The sequence below is a fragment of the Acanthochromis polyacanthus genome, chromosome 22 (genome assembly GCF_021347895.1).
Source record: "Acanthochromis polyacanthus isolate Apoly-LR-REF ecotype Palm Island chromosome 22, KAUST_Apoly_ChrSc, whole genome shotgun sequence".
In the NCBI taxonomy this organism is placed as follows: domain Eukaryota; kingdom Metazoa; phylum Chordata; class Actinopteri; family Pomacentridae; genus Acanthochromis; species Acanthochromis polyacanthus.
This window is the reverse complement of record NC_067134.1, coordinates 29,478,249-29,497,855: the sequence shown is the minus strand read 5'-3', so window position 1 is coordinate 29,497,855 and position 19,607 is coordinate 29,478,249. Positions and strand designations below refer to the sequence as shown.

General features: G+C 39.8%; 3 protein-coding genes across 14 annotated transcripts in view; all 3 read left to right on the top strand.

The window, feature by feature from the left end:
• The window catches only part of LOC110970971 (uncharacterized), a 162,413-nt gene that overhangs the window by 77,085 nt on the left and 65,721 nt on the right, over window positions 1-19,607 (top strand). The gene's annotated exons all lie outside the window — the stretch shown is intronic.
• LOC127531925 (golgin subfamily A member 6-like protein 22) lies at window positions 793-5,743 on the top strand. Its single transcript, XM_051942366.1, has 3 exons — window positions 793-1,347; window positions 1,437-3,786; window positions 5,196-5,743. Exons 1-3 carry the CDS (start codon window positions 916-918, stop codon window positions 5,495-5,497), a joined length of 3,084 nt encoding a protein of 1,027 aa, XP_051798326.1. The 5' UTR covers window positions 793-915; the 3' UTR covers window positions 5,498-5,743.
• Window positions 6,746-19,607, top strand: part of LOC110945689 (zinc finger protein 513) — a 19,138-nt gene continuing 6,276 nt past the window's right edge. For 2 of the 3 annotated variants that reach the window (XR_007939112.1, XM_051942118.1), the window contains exons 1-6: window positions 6,746-6,874; window positions 7,157-7,384; window positions 12,656-12,778; window positions 14,026-14,160; window positions 15,714-16,202; window positions 17,888-18,081. Coding sequence is in view for 2 of the 3 variants with exons in the window: in XM_051942118.1 (XP_051798078.1) it covers window positions 7,345-7,384; window positions 12,656-12,778; window positions 14,026-14,160; window positions 15,714-16,202; window positions 17,888-18,081 (981 nt within the window). In the remaining variant the exon portion in view is untranslated. The remainder of the gene's footprint in view (window positions 6,875-7,156; window positions 7,385-12,655; window positions 12,779-14,025; window positions 14,161-15,713; window positions 16,203-17,887; window positions 18,082-19,607) is intronic. The other variant, XM_051942119.1, reaches the window with a different exon arrangement.

The following is a 19,607-nucleotide window of genomic DNA, read 5'->3' as shown; positions in this document are numbered from 1 at the left end:
TCATTTATCTTTCAGTGCTGGATTTAGTTTTACTGGTTTTCATGTCTTGTGTCGGGTTTTGAAATAAGCTCCATAAATAAAGCAGATTATTAGGATGTATTTATGAGGAAATATGCAGAATATGATGGACATGATGAGGGCTTTAATGTGAGTGCTGCTCTTTTACCTGATTAGGATTTAAATGTTTGTCACACATTTGTCCTTTGTGAGCTTCCAGACATCTTTCTGCATTTGATATGAACAGAATTTCATCAACTTCAGCATGGTGAGTATTTATTTATTACAGCATCTGTGTTTGAAATGGACAACTTTTAAAAATACTAAATAGTGAAATAACCCATCATTTATTCCATATCCTGTCTGTGCTGGAAGTTAATGGAAATTATTCAGTTTTTTTTCTGAAATTCTGGCGTTATTTGCTTGTGTTTTCTCTGTTTACATCTTCCTTCTATTGAAATGAGCAACGATTCGGCATTTTACTGATTAGCTGTACGTAGAAATTTAGATTTGTCATTAAACAAATAAAACGGGATTCTAGTTACAGTAATATGCTGTTAAAATGAGATCATATCAGTTGTAATATCAGTAAAAATGTTGAATAGTTGATCAGTTTCCTCTGTTTTTTGTATTTTAAATAACATTTTCTTGTATTTTAAATGACAGACTTTTGTCATAATGTGAAAACTTTTTCAAGTTTCTGTTCCACGTTGAGTGAAATCCTGGAGGCTCCAGAGAAGGAGCTCATTCAGACCTGACAGATTAAAGTCTTACGTCCGTACATGAGGCTGGAAACGTGGCCTTCAGGATTGAGAAATGACGTGAAATCCTTCTCTGGTCGTGTGTGGAAGCTTTCAGAGCGTTTGGGATCGATGCAGGTCTGCTTCTTCTGGGTCTGAACCGAGGGTCTCCTGCAGGATGGCGAGCTGGTGGACGTCTGCAGACGTTCTGGGCAGTCTGGACCTGGAGCAGAACTCCATCATGACTCGAGTCATTCAGGCTGTCGGGCTGTTTGGAGATATTCTGTCGTTTGAGGACACCATGGAGCCGATGCTGAACCAGGAGGAAGGCGAAGGAGTAAAGGAAGCAGGTGATGAAGAGAAAGACAATGGAGAGGTGGAAGAAGAAGAAGAGAACAAAACAAAGGCAGAAGAAGATGAAGAAAAAGAAAAACCAAATGAGGAGAAGATAGAAGGAGAAAAAGAAAGAACTAGAGAGGGAGAAGATAAGAAAGAAACAAAGATATCTGAGAATGACAAAGAAAAAGAAAAAGGTCAAGAAAATGTAGGAGAGAAAGAAAGGACAGATGTGAAAGAAGAAGACGAGGTGGAAGGAAAAGGAGTTCAGGAAGCAGGTGATGAAGAAGAAGGAGAAGAGAAAGAAACAAAGGCAGAAGAAGAAGAACAAGAAAAACAGATGAGAATATAGAAGGAGAAAAAGAAAGAACTAGCAAGGAAGAAGAAGAGAAAGATACAAGGATATCTGTGCCTGACAAAGAGGAAGGTGAAGAAAACGTAGGAACAGAGGTGAAAGAAGAATACGGGGTGGAAGGAAAAGACAAAGCAGTGACTCAGGGAGAAGAAGAAAGGAGAATGGTCAAAGGCGAGGAGAAAGAGACAGAAAGACAAAGTGAAGAAGAAAAGGAGGTAAATCAGGAAGACAACGGAGCAGAAAAAGAGCTGAGAAGTGAGGATGGAGGAGCTGAGAAAGAGAGGGATGAAGGAGGAGGAGGAGGAGAACAGGAGGAGGAGGATGAAGGAAAGAAAAATGAAAAAGAAACAGAGGAAAAAGAAGGAACCGAGGAGCTGAAGTCTCCTGAGGAAGAAAAAGATGGAAAAGAAGAGTGTGAGGAGAAAGATAAAGTTACAGCAGAAGAAGAGGAGAAGAACGAAGGAATAGAAGAAGATGAAGACAGAAAGCAACCAGACGGGGAAGTGGAGGAGGAAGAGATGGAAGAAAAAGAGGAGGTGAAGTCTCACCAGGATGAAGAAGGAAAAGAAGAATGTGAGGATAAGAGAGCAGAGAAAGAAGAAGAAGAAATAAAGGAAAAAGATGGACAGGAGGAAGAAAAGGAGGAAATTAAAGGAATAGATGAACTTAAGTCTGATGAGGATGAAGAAGAACATGAGAAAGGAGAGGTGGAAGAACTAAAAGAAAATGAGGCGCTTAAGACTGATGAAGAAAAGAAAGAGAAGGACAGAGTAGAGAAAGAAAAAGATGAAGAAGACAGAGAGAGAGGAGAAAGAACAATGGAAGAAGAATGTGAAGAGACAGAAAAGGAGAACTGTAAGGAGACAGAGGAAGAAGAAAACGTTGAGCTCACGCCTCATGAGAGTAAAGAAGAAGAAAAACAAATGAAAGAGAAGGAGGAAGATGGAAAAATAAAGGAACGGGATGGGGAGAAAGAGGAAGAGATTAAAGGAAATGAAGAACCTAAGTCTCATGAAGAGGCAGAAGAAGAAAAAGATCAATGTGAGGAGAAAGAACAAGAGGAAGAAAGGAATGAACATGACAGAGACAAAGGTGAAGAAAAGGTAGAAGAAACTGAAGGAAATGAGGAACCAGAGTCTCATGGGAATGAAGAACAAAGAAAAGAAGAACCTGAGGAGAAAGAAAATGAGAAAGAAGTGAAAGAAAATGAGGAGCTTAAGACTGATGAAGAAAAGAAAGAGAATGAGAGAATAGAGACAGAAAAAGAGGAAGATGAAGAAAGAAATCATGACTGGGAGAGAGAGGAAGGAAAGGTGGAAGAAATGAAAGAAAAAGAAGAATGTGAGGAGAAAGAAAAAAGAAATGAAGAACACAGAGAGACGGAAGAAAAAAAGGTGAAAAAAGTTAAAGGAAAAGACCGTGAGGAGGAAGAAATTAGAGAAAAGGAGGAGCTTAAGGCTCAGGAGGAAAAGACGGAGAGCGACAGAATAGAGAAAGAAAAAGACGAAGACAGAAATGAACATGACGGAGAGACAGAGGAAGACGAAAAAGAAGTTAAAGGAAGAGAGGAATGTGAGGAAAAAGAAGAAGAAATAACGGAACAAGATGGAGAGAGGGAGGAAGAATTTAAAGGAAATGAGGAACTTGAGTTTCATGATGATGAAGAAGTTGAAAAAGAACGTGAGGAGAAAGAAGAAGTGACAGAAGAAGAAGAGGTGGAAGAATTTAAAAGAAGAGAGGAATGTGAGGAAAAAGAGGAAGAAGAAGAAATAACGGAACAAGATGGAGAGGAGGAGGAAGAAATTAAAGGAAATGAGGAACTTCAGTTTCATGATAAAGAAATAGAAAAAGAACGTGAGGAGAAAGAAAAAGTGACAGAAGAAGGAGAGGTGGAAGAATTTAAAGAGAATGAGGAGCTTAAGAATGGTGACGAAAAGGAAGAGAACAACAGAACAGAGACAGAAAAAGAGGAAGAAAGAAATGAAGAAGACAGAGAGACAGAAGAAGAGATAGATGGAATCAAAGAACAAGAAGTGGAGACGCTGAATGAAGCAAAGACAGAAAGATGTGAAGAACATCAAGAATCAGAGATGAGAGAGGAGCCATCTGAGGAACCAGGAGACCAGTCAGACTCCCAGAGGTCTTCGCCTCCACAGGACGCTGGATTTGCCTCAACTCAAGCAGATGATGCCAAAAACCCCGGCGAGGACATTTATCCCACATGGCCGAGCAGCGACAAAGAGGCCGAGGTGGACCCTCTGAGCTGCTCTCCAGGCTGGACCTGTCAGGACGGAGCTTCAGAAGATCAGCTTCACACTTCACTGTCTGCAGGTGGATCATCCTCCAGACTGCTCACAGGTAAGAGTCCTCACAGGTAAGAGTCCTGAAGCTGCTCTGAAGGCTCGTCTGGGTCTGGGGGGAATCTGGCGACACCTGTGGCCAGTGGGGGTAACTGCAAATTATAATAAAAAAAGATCAGAATCCAGTTATTATGGTTTTAAAAGGACAACAAGAAGAGAGAAAGCTGTTCTTAAAGTCTGCAGAGTCAGGAGCTGCAATGAACCACTGTAATTATCAGATGTTTTAATAATTAATCTTTCTGATAAAAGTTCAAATTCTGCCATTGAAGCTTCTTGAATGTGAATATTTTCTGCTTTATGACATTTTTTTTTTATCTTGAAAAGTGTGATTTCTCATCATTTTCTCCCATTCTATAGACCGAACAGTGAAACAGTGGAGGAATTAAAGTCAGTAACTTTTAGTTTGTTGCAGCAAACAGGAGAGCCACTCATTTTGATTTGAAATCAAAGCTGTTATATTCAGAGCAAGTGAGAGAGAAATGCAGAAAATGTTTGATTCCATTAAGAAATGGAAATATTCAGAATCATATTGCATTCAAGATGCATTTTTCTCCTTTTAAGCTTAAAATAAACACCACAGAACCTCAGTTAATGGCATTAAATGAGTGTAGATTACATCATTTGTGTGTCTTAAATACACATTTTTAATGTACAAATACTAAAAATGTGGGGTTGTCATGCTGCACTAGGTTAGAGGAAATATCCAAACTGCTATTTATTTTAATAGAATTTATGATCTGGTTTTGCAAATATGTGAAGAAATAACTGGAAGTCAGTAGTAACTTGTTGCTTGTCCGTTGGTCTTTGCTTTGGCTCTGTTGTAACTCCATAACTCTGATTTATTGCCCTGCTGTGAGGATGTTTTCTGGTCTCTGTTGTAACTCCATAACTCTGATTTATTGCCCTGCTGTGAGGATGTTTTCTGGTCTCTGTTGTAACTCCATAACTCTGATTTATTGCCCTGCTGTGAGGATGTTTTCTGGTCTCTGTTGTAACTCCATAACTCTGATTTATTGCCCTGCTGTGAGGATGTTTTCTGGTCTCTGTTGTCCAGTGTTCAGAGTAGAGGAGATGTTACGTAACTGCAGCACTGATTGGCCCAAACACAATTAGTCAGAATGGAGGTTCAGGCTAGAGAGTTAACTCATTCATTAAAGTCTCATTAAAATTCCACAAAGATGACACACACAGCTGCCAAGTGGGAATTAAAAATAAACTCACTCATAGAGGTTCCACACAGAGAATTAAACCACCTCATGCCAGGGTTTTAAAGAATAAAAAACATAAAGTCACAACTGATTTTTATGCTATTCTTCTGTTTATTGCACATTTTTACTGATTTATCTGTTTGTGGTGGTGTCCCTCTGCTCATAATAAACGGTTTCTCTTCTGATGTTGTGTTTCCAGAGCTGCAGGCTTCAGGTTGCAGGTCGGAGGAGAAAACTGTGACGCCATCGATGGAGGAGGAAAACCAAGAGTCTGGTCAAAGCCAGAAGTCATCGAGCAAAGAAAACCCAGAGAGGCCAGAGACAGAAGGAGAAGGAAAGAAAGACGAAGGAGGAGGAATCTCTCTAAAGATGAACGGAGATGCAGCAGACGACGAGAAGAAAGGTCAGACGTCCAAGTACAAAACTGTGTCCTACAGGAGGATCCGCAGAGGAAACACCCGGCAGAGGATCGACGAGTTCGAGGCCATGATGAACTTGTGATGATGTCATGATGAACTCATGATGAAGTCATGATGAAGACATTGAAGCACCGCTGTTATAAGAGTGATAGAGAATAGAAAATAGAAGTTTTCTGAGTTTAGGCCTTCCTACTCCACACAGGACATTTAACTTTATCCACACAAACACAATGTAACTAATTTCTAGTGAATGTGAACTTCACAGTGTGATAATCACTCTTGTATCATATTTATGATTTAATTTAATGACATTAAAGAGTTCAAAGCGTCACAGAACTCCTTTTGTTCTCATTAACTACTAAAACCAGATTTCTCTCCATGTGTTCAAACCTCACAAAAGTCCTTTAGAGGCTCCAGATTTAGACTATATGAATACAAACTGATGACTGTTATTTTCATTTAGCTTTCAGGTTTTTATCAAACGTTTGGGGTCATTTTATATTTTGGAAAGAAAATCATTTATTTTTCAATGAAGATAGCATTAAATGAATGATAAATCCAGTGTAGACATAGTAAATGTGGTAAATGACTGTTCTAACTGGAAATGTTTAATGGAATATCTCCATAGGGGTACAGAGGAACATTTCCAGCAACCATCACTCCTGTGTTCTAATGCTACATTGTTAGATAATGGTGTTGAAAGGCTCATTGATGATCAGAAACCCCATGTGCAGTATTGTTCTATGCTGTTAAATTGGTGCCATAATGAATCCTTGCTCTGTCGGTTCTTCCAATATTATTAATTATATACATTTTTACATAAAGGGTAAGAAGCTACAGTATTATTTACTGTAAAAATTGACATGACTAACATACATATTAAGGTTAAGATCCTACACTAATGATTATATTATATTATATTATGTTATAATACAAATTTGACCAAACTTGTATAATGTATTATTTATATAATTTCTACAAATTTTCCTGAGTAATTTAAATATTGAATTTAAGAACCTGCAATATTATTTACATAACTAGCTGAACATTTGAAATAGTAATCTTAATATTATATATTATATAAATGTACCCAGCTAATTTAAATATCAACATTAGGCCCTACAGTAAGAAGATTCTACAATATTATTTATGATATAAATTTACCTAAAATAGCTGAATGAATTAAGATTGTGAGATAAATATGAAAATATATCATTTTAAAATGACAAAAGGAATATTTCCTAAATCTCTTCTCAGACGTACATGTCATGTGAAGTTAGAGACTCATTCTAAGGACTACAACTCCCACAATCCCCCTCTGCCGTCAGTGACGTCAACCGGAGCCCGGACCCGGCGTATCTGTAGCCGCGGTGTGTTTATCTGCTAACAACAAGAGACTGTTTTTGAAGCAGTTTGCGGCGTTTTCTCCCAAATAGCAGCTTTGCGGACTTTATCACAGGTACGTTTGTGAGCGACATGACGCCTTTCTAGCAAAAATAATATTTTTAGTTTAAAGTTGTAGCCGCTGTTTTAATATTTGATGCCTAAGTTAGCTGACCGGCTAAGTGGCTAGCAAGATGGCTCCGACTATTTACTGCGAAACAATAACAAAGACTGAGCCACGATGCTGACTTCAGGCTGGTTTTAATGTTTAATGTGAGTGCGGTTTGTAACGTGTTGTTTCTGGGGAAAGTATCGGTTTTTAAGCGGAGCTGCTGCCGGTGTTCGTCCTCCGTTTCAGGCTGGGAGTGATGACACCGCCGCCGGTAGTGTCCGTTGGAGGAAGAGGAAGAGGAAGGAGGCGATGAGGAGGATGATGACATGCAGTTAGCTGGCTGCCTGGCTGGCTGACGGACGGACCAGAGCCCGCTGAGAGGGAGACGTGTCCCCCCGAAACTAGAGCAGGATCCGGGACGCAGAGAGGCGAAGATGCCGCGGAGGAAACAGTCGAACCCGCAGCCGGTGAAATGTGAGTCCAGCTGTTTACATCTGCTTTCCTGTCCACAGCTCGAATCACAGAGCAGGGAAGAGGCTCTGTAGTTGACATTTTTTCTACTCTTAGCTGAATTTTAGTTCAGTGTAAACCCATTTTGAACTACTTCTAAAGGCTTGTCGTGGAAGCAGTCACAATAAAAGTAGTCTAACTGGTCTGACTTACAGACTCTGAGGCTGGGTCCTTCCTCATTATCTGAGAGAGGAAGACTGTTGTCCTTATACTTGATGTGTTTGTGTGTTATCTCATCCTGAATGTTCTCTTCCTGTCTCCACCTGACCTCCCTCTGCTCCCTCCTCTTCTTCCCGTCCTTCCTCTCTTTCTTTCAGAGCTTCCTGAAAGATTTCTCTCTCACTCACTTCCTTTTCAACGCTCTGGTTTTGTTGTTTTAAAGGCCTGCTCGGGGTAATTCCTGCATTTTTAGTTAGATTTTGGTTCCTCTCTTCCCATCCACTAGCAGAGTGTGAACTATTCCGTGAGTAGAGACAGACAGGCTTAGTTTGGTTTGCTGGCTGGATAAAAAGTGATCCAGATCAGAGAAGAATGAATGATGAATCAGAGATTGTATGTGTCATAATGATGGTTATTAACTTTAGCTGAAGTTTGACACATCAGCGTTCTTCTGCACACTCAATGGGAATGAGAGATCTAAAAACTTATGATAAAAAACTGTTTCTGCACATACAGTAGGGGAGGAATGCTGCAGAAAGCTGTTCATGCTGTAAGGTTATATTTATTTCCTCTTTCAGTGCTGCTGCTTGTTTCTAACTTACAGCTGCTGCAGTAGAGCTTTAAAAAGTTTAAGCTTCTTATATTTAAACATGGCACTCAACATAGAACAGATTTATTGTCATCATACATGAAGGCTTGATAAAAATATTAGCTGCCACTGGACGGTGCATTGATGGCGAGCTAAATTAGCCATAAAATAGATAATAAACTCAAATGTACATATAAGACGAGACTATACTGACAATTACAGGCAAGATATCGAAAATACGGTGTGGGAGGGGAATGAAATAAAATAAAAACCAATAAAATAGAATAAATATGGGCAGCAGATTGCACATAAGCAAAACATCTAGGTCAGACACTGCTCCCTGATGAAGGATGGGTGGAAATCACTTTAGTTTTTGGACAAATCAAGATGAAATTCTTGTTTTTGGTTTGAAAAATACGAACAGGCTTGTTGGTTTTCTAACCTGTGTTCTATAAGCTTCAGTGGAAACGGAGTCAAACAGATCTGGCAGCAAATCAGGATCAAACATGAAACCTTATGAATGTATTTTCTGCATCGCTGTGCTGGTTACCGTGGCAACGTGATGCAGACAGTTTACCTGCTGTGCCTGCAGGGCAGCACTCAGTGGATTACTAATGAACAGGTCAGCGGGTTTGCAGTAAAACTTCAGCTGAGAATCTGTCTGGAAAAGAATTTATGAAAGGCGACGCTTCTAACAGCTGATTAAAACCCCAGACTGAGAACAGAACCTCCTCCTGGACAACATGTTGAGCTGCTGACACATTAATCCTCTGTTCAATACAGCAGCTTGTTTACGTCAACTTAACTAAAGAGAATCATATTTAATATAGTCGCGGTTCTCCTGAATGAGTCCAGTTTGTTGACAGTGAAATCAAACATCTCATTGTGATGTGTTTTTAGTGATGTGGTGAAAGGATCTGCTGGTGTCTGAGTGATGTCAGAGTCTGTGTGGATGCTGAGTCGCTGTGCTGCGAGTTCTCCACCTTCACACGTCCTTAATGGATTTTATTCTCAGCCTACACACACAGAATAAACACACATCAACAGACTGCATGTGTGGAGCTAAACACAGATCGTTTTCATTCTTAACCCTCTGATGCTGCAGTGATTGGACCTAAACTCTTCCATTAAGGGGTCAGAAATATAAGAATCGATGTGTTTTTGTATACTTTTGCAGCGCTCGATTTAAGGCCGAGAGGTCCGGTCGCCCAAATGACATTTTTTGGGCCACCAACATACGTCAATTTAGACATTTTTAGGAGCCAAAATCAACTTTTAGCAGCCAAAAAATGAATCCGCTGGGCAAAGTGTGCCTTAAAACCCCCCACGGCCGTGAAAAGTCACCCACGAATGAGCAGCGCATTGTCCGGAGCTCCAAGCGGGCGACTGGGACGTTGACAGCCGGAACAGGTGCGGTTTGTCCCGGGCAGATGAGCGGCGAGGAGCGGCAGGTGTTAGCCGAGCAGCTAGCGGGGGATAGCTAGCCAGCCGGGGAGTCTGAGCAGTCTGTGACCGGGGACCCGCCGAGTTAAAAATGACAGCTCCGGTGGCTTGGTGCTTTCCGTTCGCGGTGCTCAGGCTCAGTTGGTGCTGTCCTCCGGATGCCGCCACCACATTCTGGGCTGGTTCTGGATCCGACGGAGTCCGCGAGATGTTAACGACGTTAACATCAGCGACAATGAAGTGTTCAAATTTGAAATTATATCGGCGGAAATCCGCGGATCCGCGGAAAATTGCCATCCCTGAAACTTGGATTTGGAGGTCAGTAGCCCAAATCAAAATATTTTGGCCCCTAACCAGCGTGTTTTTTTTTGACATTTTTGGTCGCCAAAATCGGTTTTTAGTCGCACCTGGCGACCTCTAAATCGAGCGCTGCTTTTGGTCATTTCGGGTAAGAATAAACCTTTGCGTTATTGTTTGTATTGACTTCAAGTTTGAAAAGCGAATCTATCAGTCAGTGTGTAGCTGTATAAATAAACACACATTCATTTATTATGATGTAATAAATGTAGAAAAACCTTCCATGTTCTGGTCTTTCTGTGTAAAATAATCTTCCTGATCAGAGACACTTCAGACAGTAAATCTATTCCTCACAGGTTTCCATCAGATTCTGCAGGAAGTGAATGCGGCTCATTTCTGACCCACTTATGGAAGCTTGGGGCCGTAATACAAACATTACAACTTCTTAAAAAGCACACCAGATAACTTAAAGATGTAAATGGTACGATATTAAATCATGTTTTCTGAGGAATGAAATGATAAAAAGTTTTCCTTTCAAAGATATTGCTCGAAAATGACGTCATCTGTGAACTACTGCCAATTAAAATGTTTGTTTTTGTTTGTGAACGTCCCAGAACTCTGAACTGTCGATTGAATTAATAAAAAGGCGCTCCTGATAACCAGTGTCTGAATAATAATCCTCCTCATTTATTATTTCAGCCTCACTGTTGACGTGTTGTTCAGTTAGTGAGTGAATATTTACAAAAACAAGCAACACATTTTTAACTTGCTAATTAAATTTTGTTCTAGAACAAAACAACAGATAATTTGTTGGACAGTTTACAGACTAATTGATTCAGTAAAATGTCATTAATTATCTACACATTAATGAGACAGACCGCCTGCAGACAGTAATGGATGATTAAAAAAACAAAAAGACCACTAAGTGAATAAAAACGTGTTGGACTGTGTTTCCTCTTCCTGCCTCCTCTTCCTCCAGCTCTTCCTCCTGGACTTATCTCTTCCTCACTGGTTTCCTTTGCTTTCCGTCTTCCTCCTGTTTCTCCTCCTCCTTCGTTCCAGGTCGTCTTCTTTTCCTTTTTCTGAGCTCCATCTTCTGTCTTGTTCCTTAAAGCTCTCCTCAGCCTGTCGCTCCTCTCACATATTTACACAATTGATCCAAGCAGAAAATGTCAGTTTGAAGTGGAAGCTGCTTTCTGTGACACGTGTAGAGCATAAATCCTCCTGTTAAAGGAAGCTTAAAGGCGTTTGTTTGCTCTGAATGTGGACAGATTGGAGTTGTAAAACTTGTGACGGTAAAGCAGACTTTATAGTCAGGCTGAGACCTGTTTACGTTTTATTTCATTAGTGTTTCAGATAATATAGACCAGCGGTGCCCAACATGAGGCCCGTGGTCCAAAAGTGGTCCTCCAGAGGGTCCAATCCGGCCCTCAAAGTGTAAAAACTACAGAGAAGACATTAACTGCAGATTGTAAATTAGTAAAACTATAAATTTAAAATCATTTCTAGACCATGACAAGTTGTTTGGATCAGAAAGTAAAATACTCGATTGTTCATTGTTGTTTTGTGTTTCATTGTTGTCGTATTTTGTTTTGTTTTTGTTGTTTTCTGTCTTACTTTTGTCGTTTTGTTTCTTGTTTTTTTTTTTTTTTTTGTATTTCCTTTTTGTCTTGCTTGGGTTTTTGGTCTACTTTTTGTGTTTTGTTTCTAGCTTTTGTCATTTTTTTGTCCAGTTTTCGTTGTTTGTCCATTTTTTTTCTTGCTTTGTAACTTTTTTGTTGAATTTTTTGTCTCTTATTTTGTTTCATGTCGTTTGTCTCGGGTTTTTTTCTCTTGTTTTTGTCATTTTGTGTCTGATTTTTGTAACATTTCTTCTTGTTTTTGTTGTTTTCTGTCTTACTTTTGTCGTTTTGTTTCTTGTTTTTGTTGTTTTGTGTTTCCTTTTTGTCTTGCTTGTGTTTTGGGTCTACTTTTTGTGTTTTGTTTCTCGCTTTTTTCACTTTTTTTGTCTTGATTTGTGTGAAAATTTTTGTCTAGTTTTTGTCATTTGTCCATTTTTTTTGTTGCTTTGTAGTTTTTTTGTTGAATTTTTTTGTCTCTTATTTTGTTTCATGTCGTTTGTCTCGGGTTTTTTTTCTCTGGTTTTTGTCATTGTGTGTCTGATTTTTGTAACGTTTCTTCTTGTTTTTGTTGTTTTTTGTCTGACTTTTGTTGTTTTGTTTCTGTTTTGTTTCCTTTAAGTCTCGCTTCTGTTTTTGTCTTATTTTTGTCATTTTGTGTTTTATTTTATTCATTGTTTTGTTCGTCATTTTTATCATTTTGTTTTTCGCTTTTATCATTTTTTGTCTTTTGTGTTGTTTGTCCATTTTTGTGTCACTTTGTAAATTGTTTTGCCAAATTTTTTGTCTCTTTTTGTTTTGTTTCGTGTTGTTAGTCTCATTTTTGTTTTGTTTTTGTTGTTTTTTGTCTTTGTTTTTTAATGATAAACTGAGGCTGAATGTTGATGAAATTTAATGTATTCTTCCTCATAAATTTCAGGTTGTTCATGATGTTTAGTAAAAAAGTAATTCATGAACTGTGAATATTTTCAGAACGTACTTATTGCAGTAAACCAGCGGAACCATTAGGAGCTGTGTTTTTTTTTTTTTTTACAGGTTATTAGCTGTGGTTTTACTGGACTTATCCATCATGTTAAACGTCTGGAGGTGTGTTTTTGTCGCGTTTCATGAGAGGTTTTGTGCTTTCAGTGGAGTCTGAGGACGGGGCGGTGGTGTGCGATCCGAGCTGCCTGGTTCTGGAGAGCGACTTTCTGCTGAGCGGTGAGCTGGAGTTTGGAGACTCGGAGATCATGGGGCTGGACAGAGAGGCCGGTCAGTGAGGCACACTAACGTTAGATCAGAAAACAGGACCATGCTGTAGAGCCTAAAATAAGGGCCGAAGCTACGACTGCTGATCGGTTTCTGATTGGCGGTAGATGTGAAACCGGATCATTCTGTCTGCATCTAAAATGTGGGCAGTTAGACGAACATTTCACACATCCTGCAGGTCTCAGAGCGCTTTCTGGTTGCAGTGATGGGTTTGTAAACATGCACATCTTTATAAGGGAGACCACAGGATGTTGGGCAACTTTTTTACTCATCTGAGGGATACAGCTGTGCAGTTTGAAACACGTGTAATAAAAACAAAAGGTTTGTTGCAATTTTAAGCAAATTATTGGAGTAATTCAGACGTAAGTGGATACATATTATTGAAACTTGAGATATAAGAGTCATATTGATGTAAAGAAGATAAAAGTACTCCAAAAAAAAGACACGACGGAACGTAAAAATGAAAGAATATGTCCCGGTAGACTGGCACTGTGGTATATCTGAGAGCGTTGAACTGTTTCTGTCTCTAAAAGACCGTTTTTTTAAAACAGTTAATGTTAAATTAAAGATGGGGCTAAATTCAGTCACAATATAAGGTTTGATGTGAAACGTTTCCTCTTAGTTTCTGTTTATTAAAGTTGATTTAAAAACAAGATTCTTTTTGACTTCATCAAAACTTATTCAAAAAGTAAAAATTATCTAAAACAGTGAGATAAAATAATTCAAATTGTGAGATTAAAAACTCAAAACAGTGAGTTAAAAAAATTAAAACTTGGAGATAAAAAGTGAAAACTGATTTAAAAAAGTCAGAATGAGTGAAAAAGTCAAACTGGCAAGAGTTAAAAAATAAAACAAACACTAAAGCTATGAGATAGAACATCACAAGATTACGATAAATTTAAGTCAAATAATAAATTGATGGAATTATAAGGTCAGAAATGGACACTACTATTTAAACAGTAAACACAAATTTTAAAATAAAAGTAAAAATTATGAATTAAAAAGTCAAAATTCAAAAACATGAAAGACAACTGTCGCTTTTCTAGTCATGTTTTTGACTTTGCCTGCTTTTAAAGCATCATTATTTCTCTTTATTTGTCATTTCTGGGGTGTTTTTTCTTCAGATGAAGCTTTAGTTTACGGTTTATTTGTTCTGTAGGTCTGAGTAAAGAGTCTGAGCTGTCGTAGATGGAACAGAGTGATTTATTTTGGACCTTTTTAAGCCATCTGTCTGTTCGTTGTGTCTTCAGGAGTGACGGTCTTCTCTCTGAGCGTGGAGGACGACTCCTCAGCTCCAACAGACTCCACCTTCCCGGCGTTTCTGTCCTGTAAAGGATGTGGTCAGCTGCTGGGCGAAACGCCTCTGGGGGCCGGTCTGGATCTCGGTAAGTCTTTTAATTTGTTATTTATCTCACGTACTTCATCAAAGACCAACAGGCTTCTATTTAGACCCTAAAAATGAAAAAGATTTGTCTTTTATTTTGCTTTCAGAGAGATTTGAGGTTATTCTACAGCTTTTGACACTGATGTAGTTTCTAGCCTCCAATATGAAGGTAAAGTCAATTTAAAGTAGTTTTTATCTTCGTCTGAGTCAGTCAGGAAATAGAAATCTGATGACTTTGTCCACTAAAGAATGAACTGGACCGTTTCTTCTGCTTGTTTTGAGCGTCGTTTTGCTTCTACAGGTTAAATCAGTTCAACAGGTAAAAACGTGTTTGTTGTTGAGATGGAAGAACGGATTCTGTCTCTTCTTAGAAAATCAATACAGTTTTATGAGCGACACTGAAGCTGCAATGATTAGTTGATTAGTCGACTGTTAACTGTTTTTATGACTGATTCAGTGTTTTAAGAGAAAACCGACACAAAACAGCAAAAACGAGACACAAAATGGGACACAAAACGACAAAAATGAGACGCATAACAGCAAAAACGAGACACAAAATGGGACACAAAACGACAAAAATGAGACGCATAACAGCAAAAACGAGACACAAACCAACAAAAACAAGACAGAAACCAACAAAAACAAGACACAAAACGACAAAAATGAGACGCATAACAGCAAAAACAAGACACAAAAGTGCAAAAAAATGAGAGAAATGACAAAAACGAGACACAAAACGACAAAAATGAGACGCATAACGGCAAAAACGAGACACAAACCAACAAAAAGAAGACAGAAACCAACAAAAACAAGACACAAAACGACAAAAATGAGACGCATAACGGCAAAAACGAGACACAAACCAACAAAAACAAGAAACAAAACAAGAAAAACAAGACACAAAGGTGTAAAAAAATGAGAGAACAAAAATGAGACACAAAACTACAAAAATGAGACAAAATGGGACACAAAATTACAAAAATGAGACAAAACGGCAAAAGTGAGATGCATAACAGCAAAAACGAGACAGAAACCAACAAAAACAAGATGCAAACCAACAAAAACAAGACACAAAACTACAAAAATGAGACGCATAACAACAAAAACGAGACACAAACCAACAAAAACAAGAAACAAACCAACAAAAACAAGACACAAAAGTGCAAAAAAATGACAGAAATGACAAAAACGAGACACAAAACTACAAAAATGAGACGCATTACAGCAAAAACGAGACAGAAACCAACAAAAACAAGACGCAAAATGACAAAAATGACACAGAAATCTTGAACAAATCCGTGGATCCAGACTATAAGCCGCATCACTGCCAGAATCTGATCACTCGGTCCTTGTGTCATTTCTGACCTTCCTTGAAAGTTTCATCCAAATCTGTTTTCGAGGAATGCAGACAGATGGACAGACGTCTGTCTATGTGATGTCCTTGGTGTGATAATCATGAGTTCCAGTCATTCTGAACTCTGAGTTTCTTTAGACACTCTGAGTTTCTGCTGATATTTGCTGTCCTCACGTTAGAATAAATACATTTTGCTCCAGGTGTGGGTCTGGACCTGGCAGCAGAGCTCTACTGTCTCACCTGTGAGGAGAGCTTCCAGCACTCCGCCTCCATGGACTCCTCTCAGATGGAGGGATCCAACCTGTCTGACAGATCCGGCTCCGACAGGAAGAGGAGGAGCGTGGGTCAGGGCAGCGACCTCCCCGCCAAGCTGTTCTCGTGCTCGCTGTGCGCCTTCACCTCGCGCTACTCCAACCACCTCAAACGCCACATGAGGATCCACGACGGCCACAAGCCGTTCCGCTGCCCCGTCTGCCCCTACGCCTCGGCCCAGCTGGTCAACCTGCAGCGCCACGGCCGAACCCACACCGGGGAGAAACCCTACCGCTGCCCGCAGTGCAGCTACGCCTGCAGCTCCCTGGGAAACCTGCGGAGGCACCAGCGCATGCACACGCAGGAGAGACCGCAGAGGAGGGAGAAGGAGAAACGACGAGGGAGGAGGAAAAAAGCCAAGGCTGGACCTGAAGAAGGTAAAGCGTTTACTGATGATTGAACCTGAGAGGACAGAACTAGATTCATGTCTGGATCTCTGCAGGTAGTTTTACGTGATCCAGGTTAATGCTTAATAACAGATATGATGAATGGAAGATTCTCTGTTTTTACATCATAATAAAGTGAATCTCTGTGAGGGACAGATGGTCAGATTCACACCTGAACATATGACCTCAGACTCTTTTTAACTCTTTACTGTCTGTCTGCCAGCTTCTAGGTGTTTCTTTGCTCACGGTAGGCTCAGTTTTCACTGCAGTATAAAGTCCTGCACCTGCAACCGCTGTCAAAAGTTTTAGGACACTTTCTCATTCAAATAAAGTAGAACCTGTCCTAGAACTTTTGACAGGGGGTGTATCTACCAGATGTGGTACACATATGCAGCACATCAGGCTGAACAAAAAAGTCAGTGACAGCCACATTCCAAACCCAACAGGAAGTGAGCTATTTTGCGTTGAATCTCAGATTTTGCCCATTTTTCATGTTTTTCTAGAGTGAACTCCTCCTAGGGGGAAACTCCAATTCACCTCAAATTGGGCCAGTACATACAGGAGGCCTTAATGATCCAAAGTTATTAAAATCTTTTTCCAAAGTCAAAGGGCGTGTCCGTGGCGGCCTCTGGAATTTTGATCCTTCTCCATGAAATTTCAAATGCTGTGTAAATGTCCTGAACATGCTCCAATCTGCCTGAAACTTTACATGTATGATCAGAGTCCTGCCCTGATCACATCCATATGATGAAATAAAAGTGGTAGGACAGGTTCTACTTTATTTGAATGAGACAGTGTCCTAAAACTTTTGACAGGGGGTGTAGATCAGGGGTGTCCAACATGTAAACCAATCTAGCCTTTTCCTTTATGATCCAAACAACTTGTCATGGTCTAGAAATGATTTAGAATTTATAGTTTTACTAATTTATAATCTGCAGTTAATGTCTTCTCTGTAATTTTTCCACTTTGAGGGCCGGATTGGACCCTCTGGAGGACCAGTTTTGGCCCACGGGCCTCATGTTGGACACCCCTGTTCCACAACATAGCGGTGGGGGTAACATGGATGGACGCTTGTACACTCATAAAATAAATAATCAGATAATTTTTCACATTTTAAAAGAGGATAAATCACATTGTTACTGTGTCAGACTGAACAGAAAGCACCTGTGAGTTCTTCTCCTTCTGGTCCTGTTGTTCTGCTTCCATGGAGCTGCAGGGTTTCATGTCGCAGTGAACAATGAGGATGAGCATCATGCAAATACACTCTGCAGCCTGAGATAAACCCTCAGGGGTTTTTTAAAGTCTGTCAGGACTGAATGTTCATTTTGGAAGCAGAAAAGCAGAAGCAAGTTGAAACTGAAAGAGTTTTAAAATGAGGAAGAGAAATTGTCCCTGGTTGAGCGCTCCTCGATCTAAAATTAGCTTCTGCTGAGCTGAACTGTTAAGGAGAAACATTTAGAGGAACATCTCTGCTCCTCAGCTGGTGATTATCCAGAATAACTGAGGGAAAGAGAAAAATAAGAGCAGGAAGGAGGACAGACAAGCAGAGGACACGAGAACATGGAGGGTTTTAATGCAGCTGGTTTTTATTTAACATGAACAAACTGTGTTTCAATCAGAATATCGTGTAAAACTTATGAAGAAGCGCTTTTTAAATGCTTGTCTTTGTCTTGCAGTGGTGTCAGACCTGACCCTGCGTCTGTCCCAGGACTCCGGTTACCTCCAGACGTTGGGGGGCCTCGGCTGTCCCTCCGGCCCCCTCCCGGTGCTCCTGTTCCCCCTGTGCTGCCGGGTGTGTGGCCTCACCCTGGAGGAGGCCGACCTGGAGGGGGAGAAGGCCGAGGGGGAGGCAGAGGGCGACGGAGGGCAGGTGAGAAACGTCTGAACTTCATGTTGGAAAAATGAGGCTGTTCGGTTTGTTTCCATAGCAACAGCAAACAGAGCAGCTTCCTCATCTCTATCCCATAGTCGTCATCAGTCAGACTTCCCACCTCGTCTTTTCGTGGAAAGTCGTCATTTTTAGGAAACTCTTTTTTCTGTTTACAGTTAGATAAATATGTAAGTTAGTTTTTCTGCAAACGCTGCCACTGAAATACAGAATGTGATCATTTTCTCTAATTTGTGGTAAAAATTATTTTAAAATCAGATTTAAAAAAAATCATTTTATTACCTGTTGTTGTTTTTTATATCCCATCAACGTAGAATATTCGTACAGATTTATAAGTCCAGGCATCACTGATCTCCATTCTTTCATCGTTTTTAGAGAATGTTATCTTTTTTTCAACTAAACATGCAGAGTAGATTTCTGTTTAAGTTTTTCCTGAGTTTTGACTTCAGGTTTGTCCACGAGTCTGTTCCGACCACAGCGGGTTCAGTTTCACCTGAGAGGGGAAATCTTAGGACAAGAGGTTCTACTAAGATGCTCATGAAGCTTACTGCTGTGATAAAACAGTTTTTTTTTTGTCACCTTAGAGCTTTTCTCTTCAGCTCAGTGTTGTAGGACAGTTGGTGTTTTTTAGGACTGAACAGGACTGATTGTCTGTGAAAAGTGTAAATCTGTGTGTCAGACTTTTGAATAGCTTTAACTCCAACACTAGACATTATTAAAATGTTTTTGGCCGTTTAACTTTTAGAACGTTTCATCTTTTATCCTTCAGAGGGACATCAGAAGATAAGATGGTGCTTTTTAAAATGTTTTTATTTTATCAGGAATGGGTCAGAAAAAAAAGGCATTCAGATAGTTGGAAGAAAGATGAATGACCCCCACAGATATTTTACTACTCAGCCAAGGAACAGCAGAGTTATGTGATGATCTCTGTCCGTACGTCTGTTATCAACATCACTCAAAAACAGACTAATGGATTTGGATGAAATTTCCAGGGAAGGTAAGAAAAGACTCAAGGACCAAGTGATTAGATTCTGGCAGTGATGCAGCTTATAGTCTGGATCCATGGATTAGTTAAAGGTTTCTGTATCGTTGCCAGATAGCAGCACGGCATCACTGTAACCATGACAACCAGAGAACACTACATCAGCTGATTGTGATCCTACTACAAATCCTCCTCTGAGGATTTATCAGGACTTATCCATCAGAAATGATCCAAGGAACAACTGGTTAAACTGTGGGGGTGTTTCTGAATCCCATCAATTCCTGATACATATTTAGGTCACATGATCCGGTATCCGTACATAAAGTACACATGCAGAACACACGCCTGTGCTCAGACCAAGGTCATGCTGTTTGTGGGTACATCTATATTAACCCTTTAAGCTTCAGTCAATTCCAGCCGTTTTCAGTACAAAAAATCGCTAATATTCTATTTTTAAATAAAAAAATTACGAAAAATACGGGGAATATTGGACGCGCATCGGGAGGTGCATTTCCTTGAAAACGAC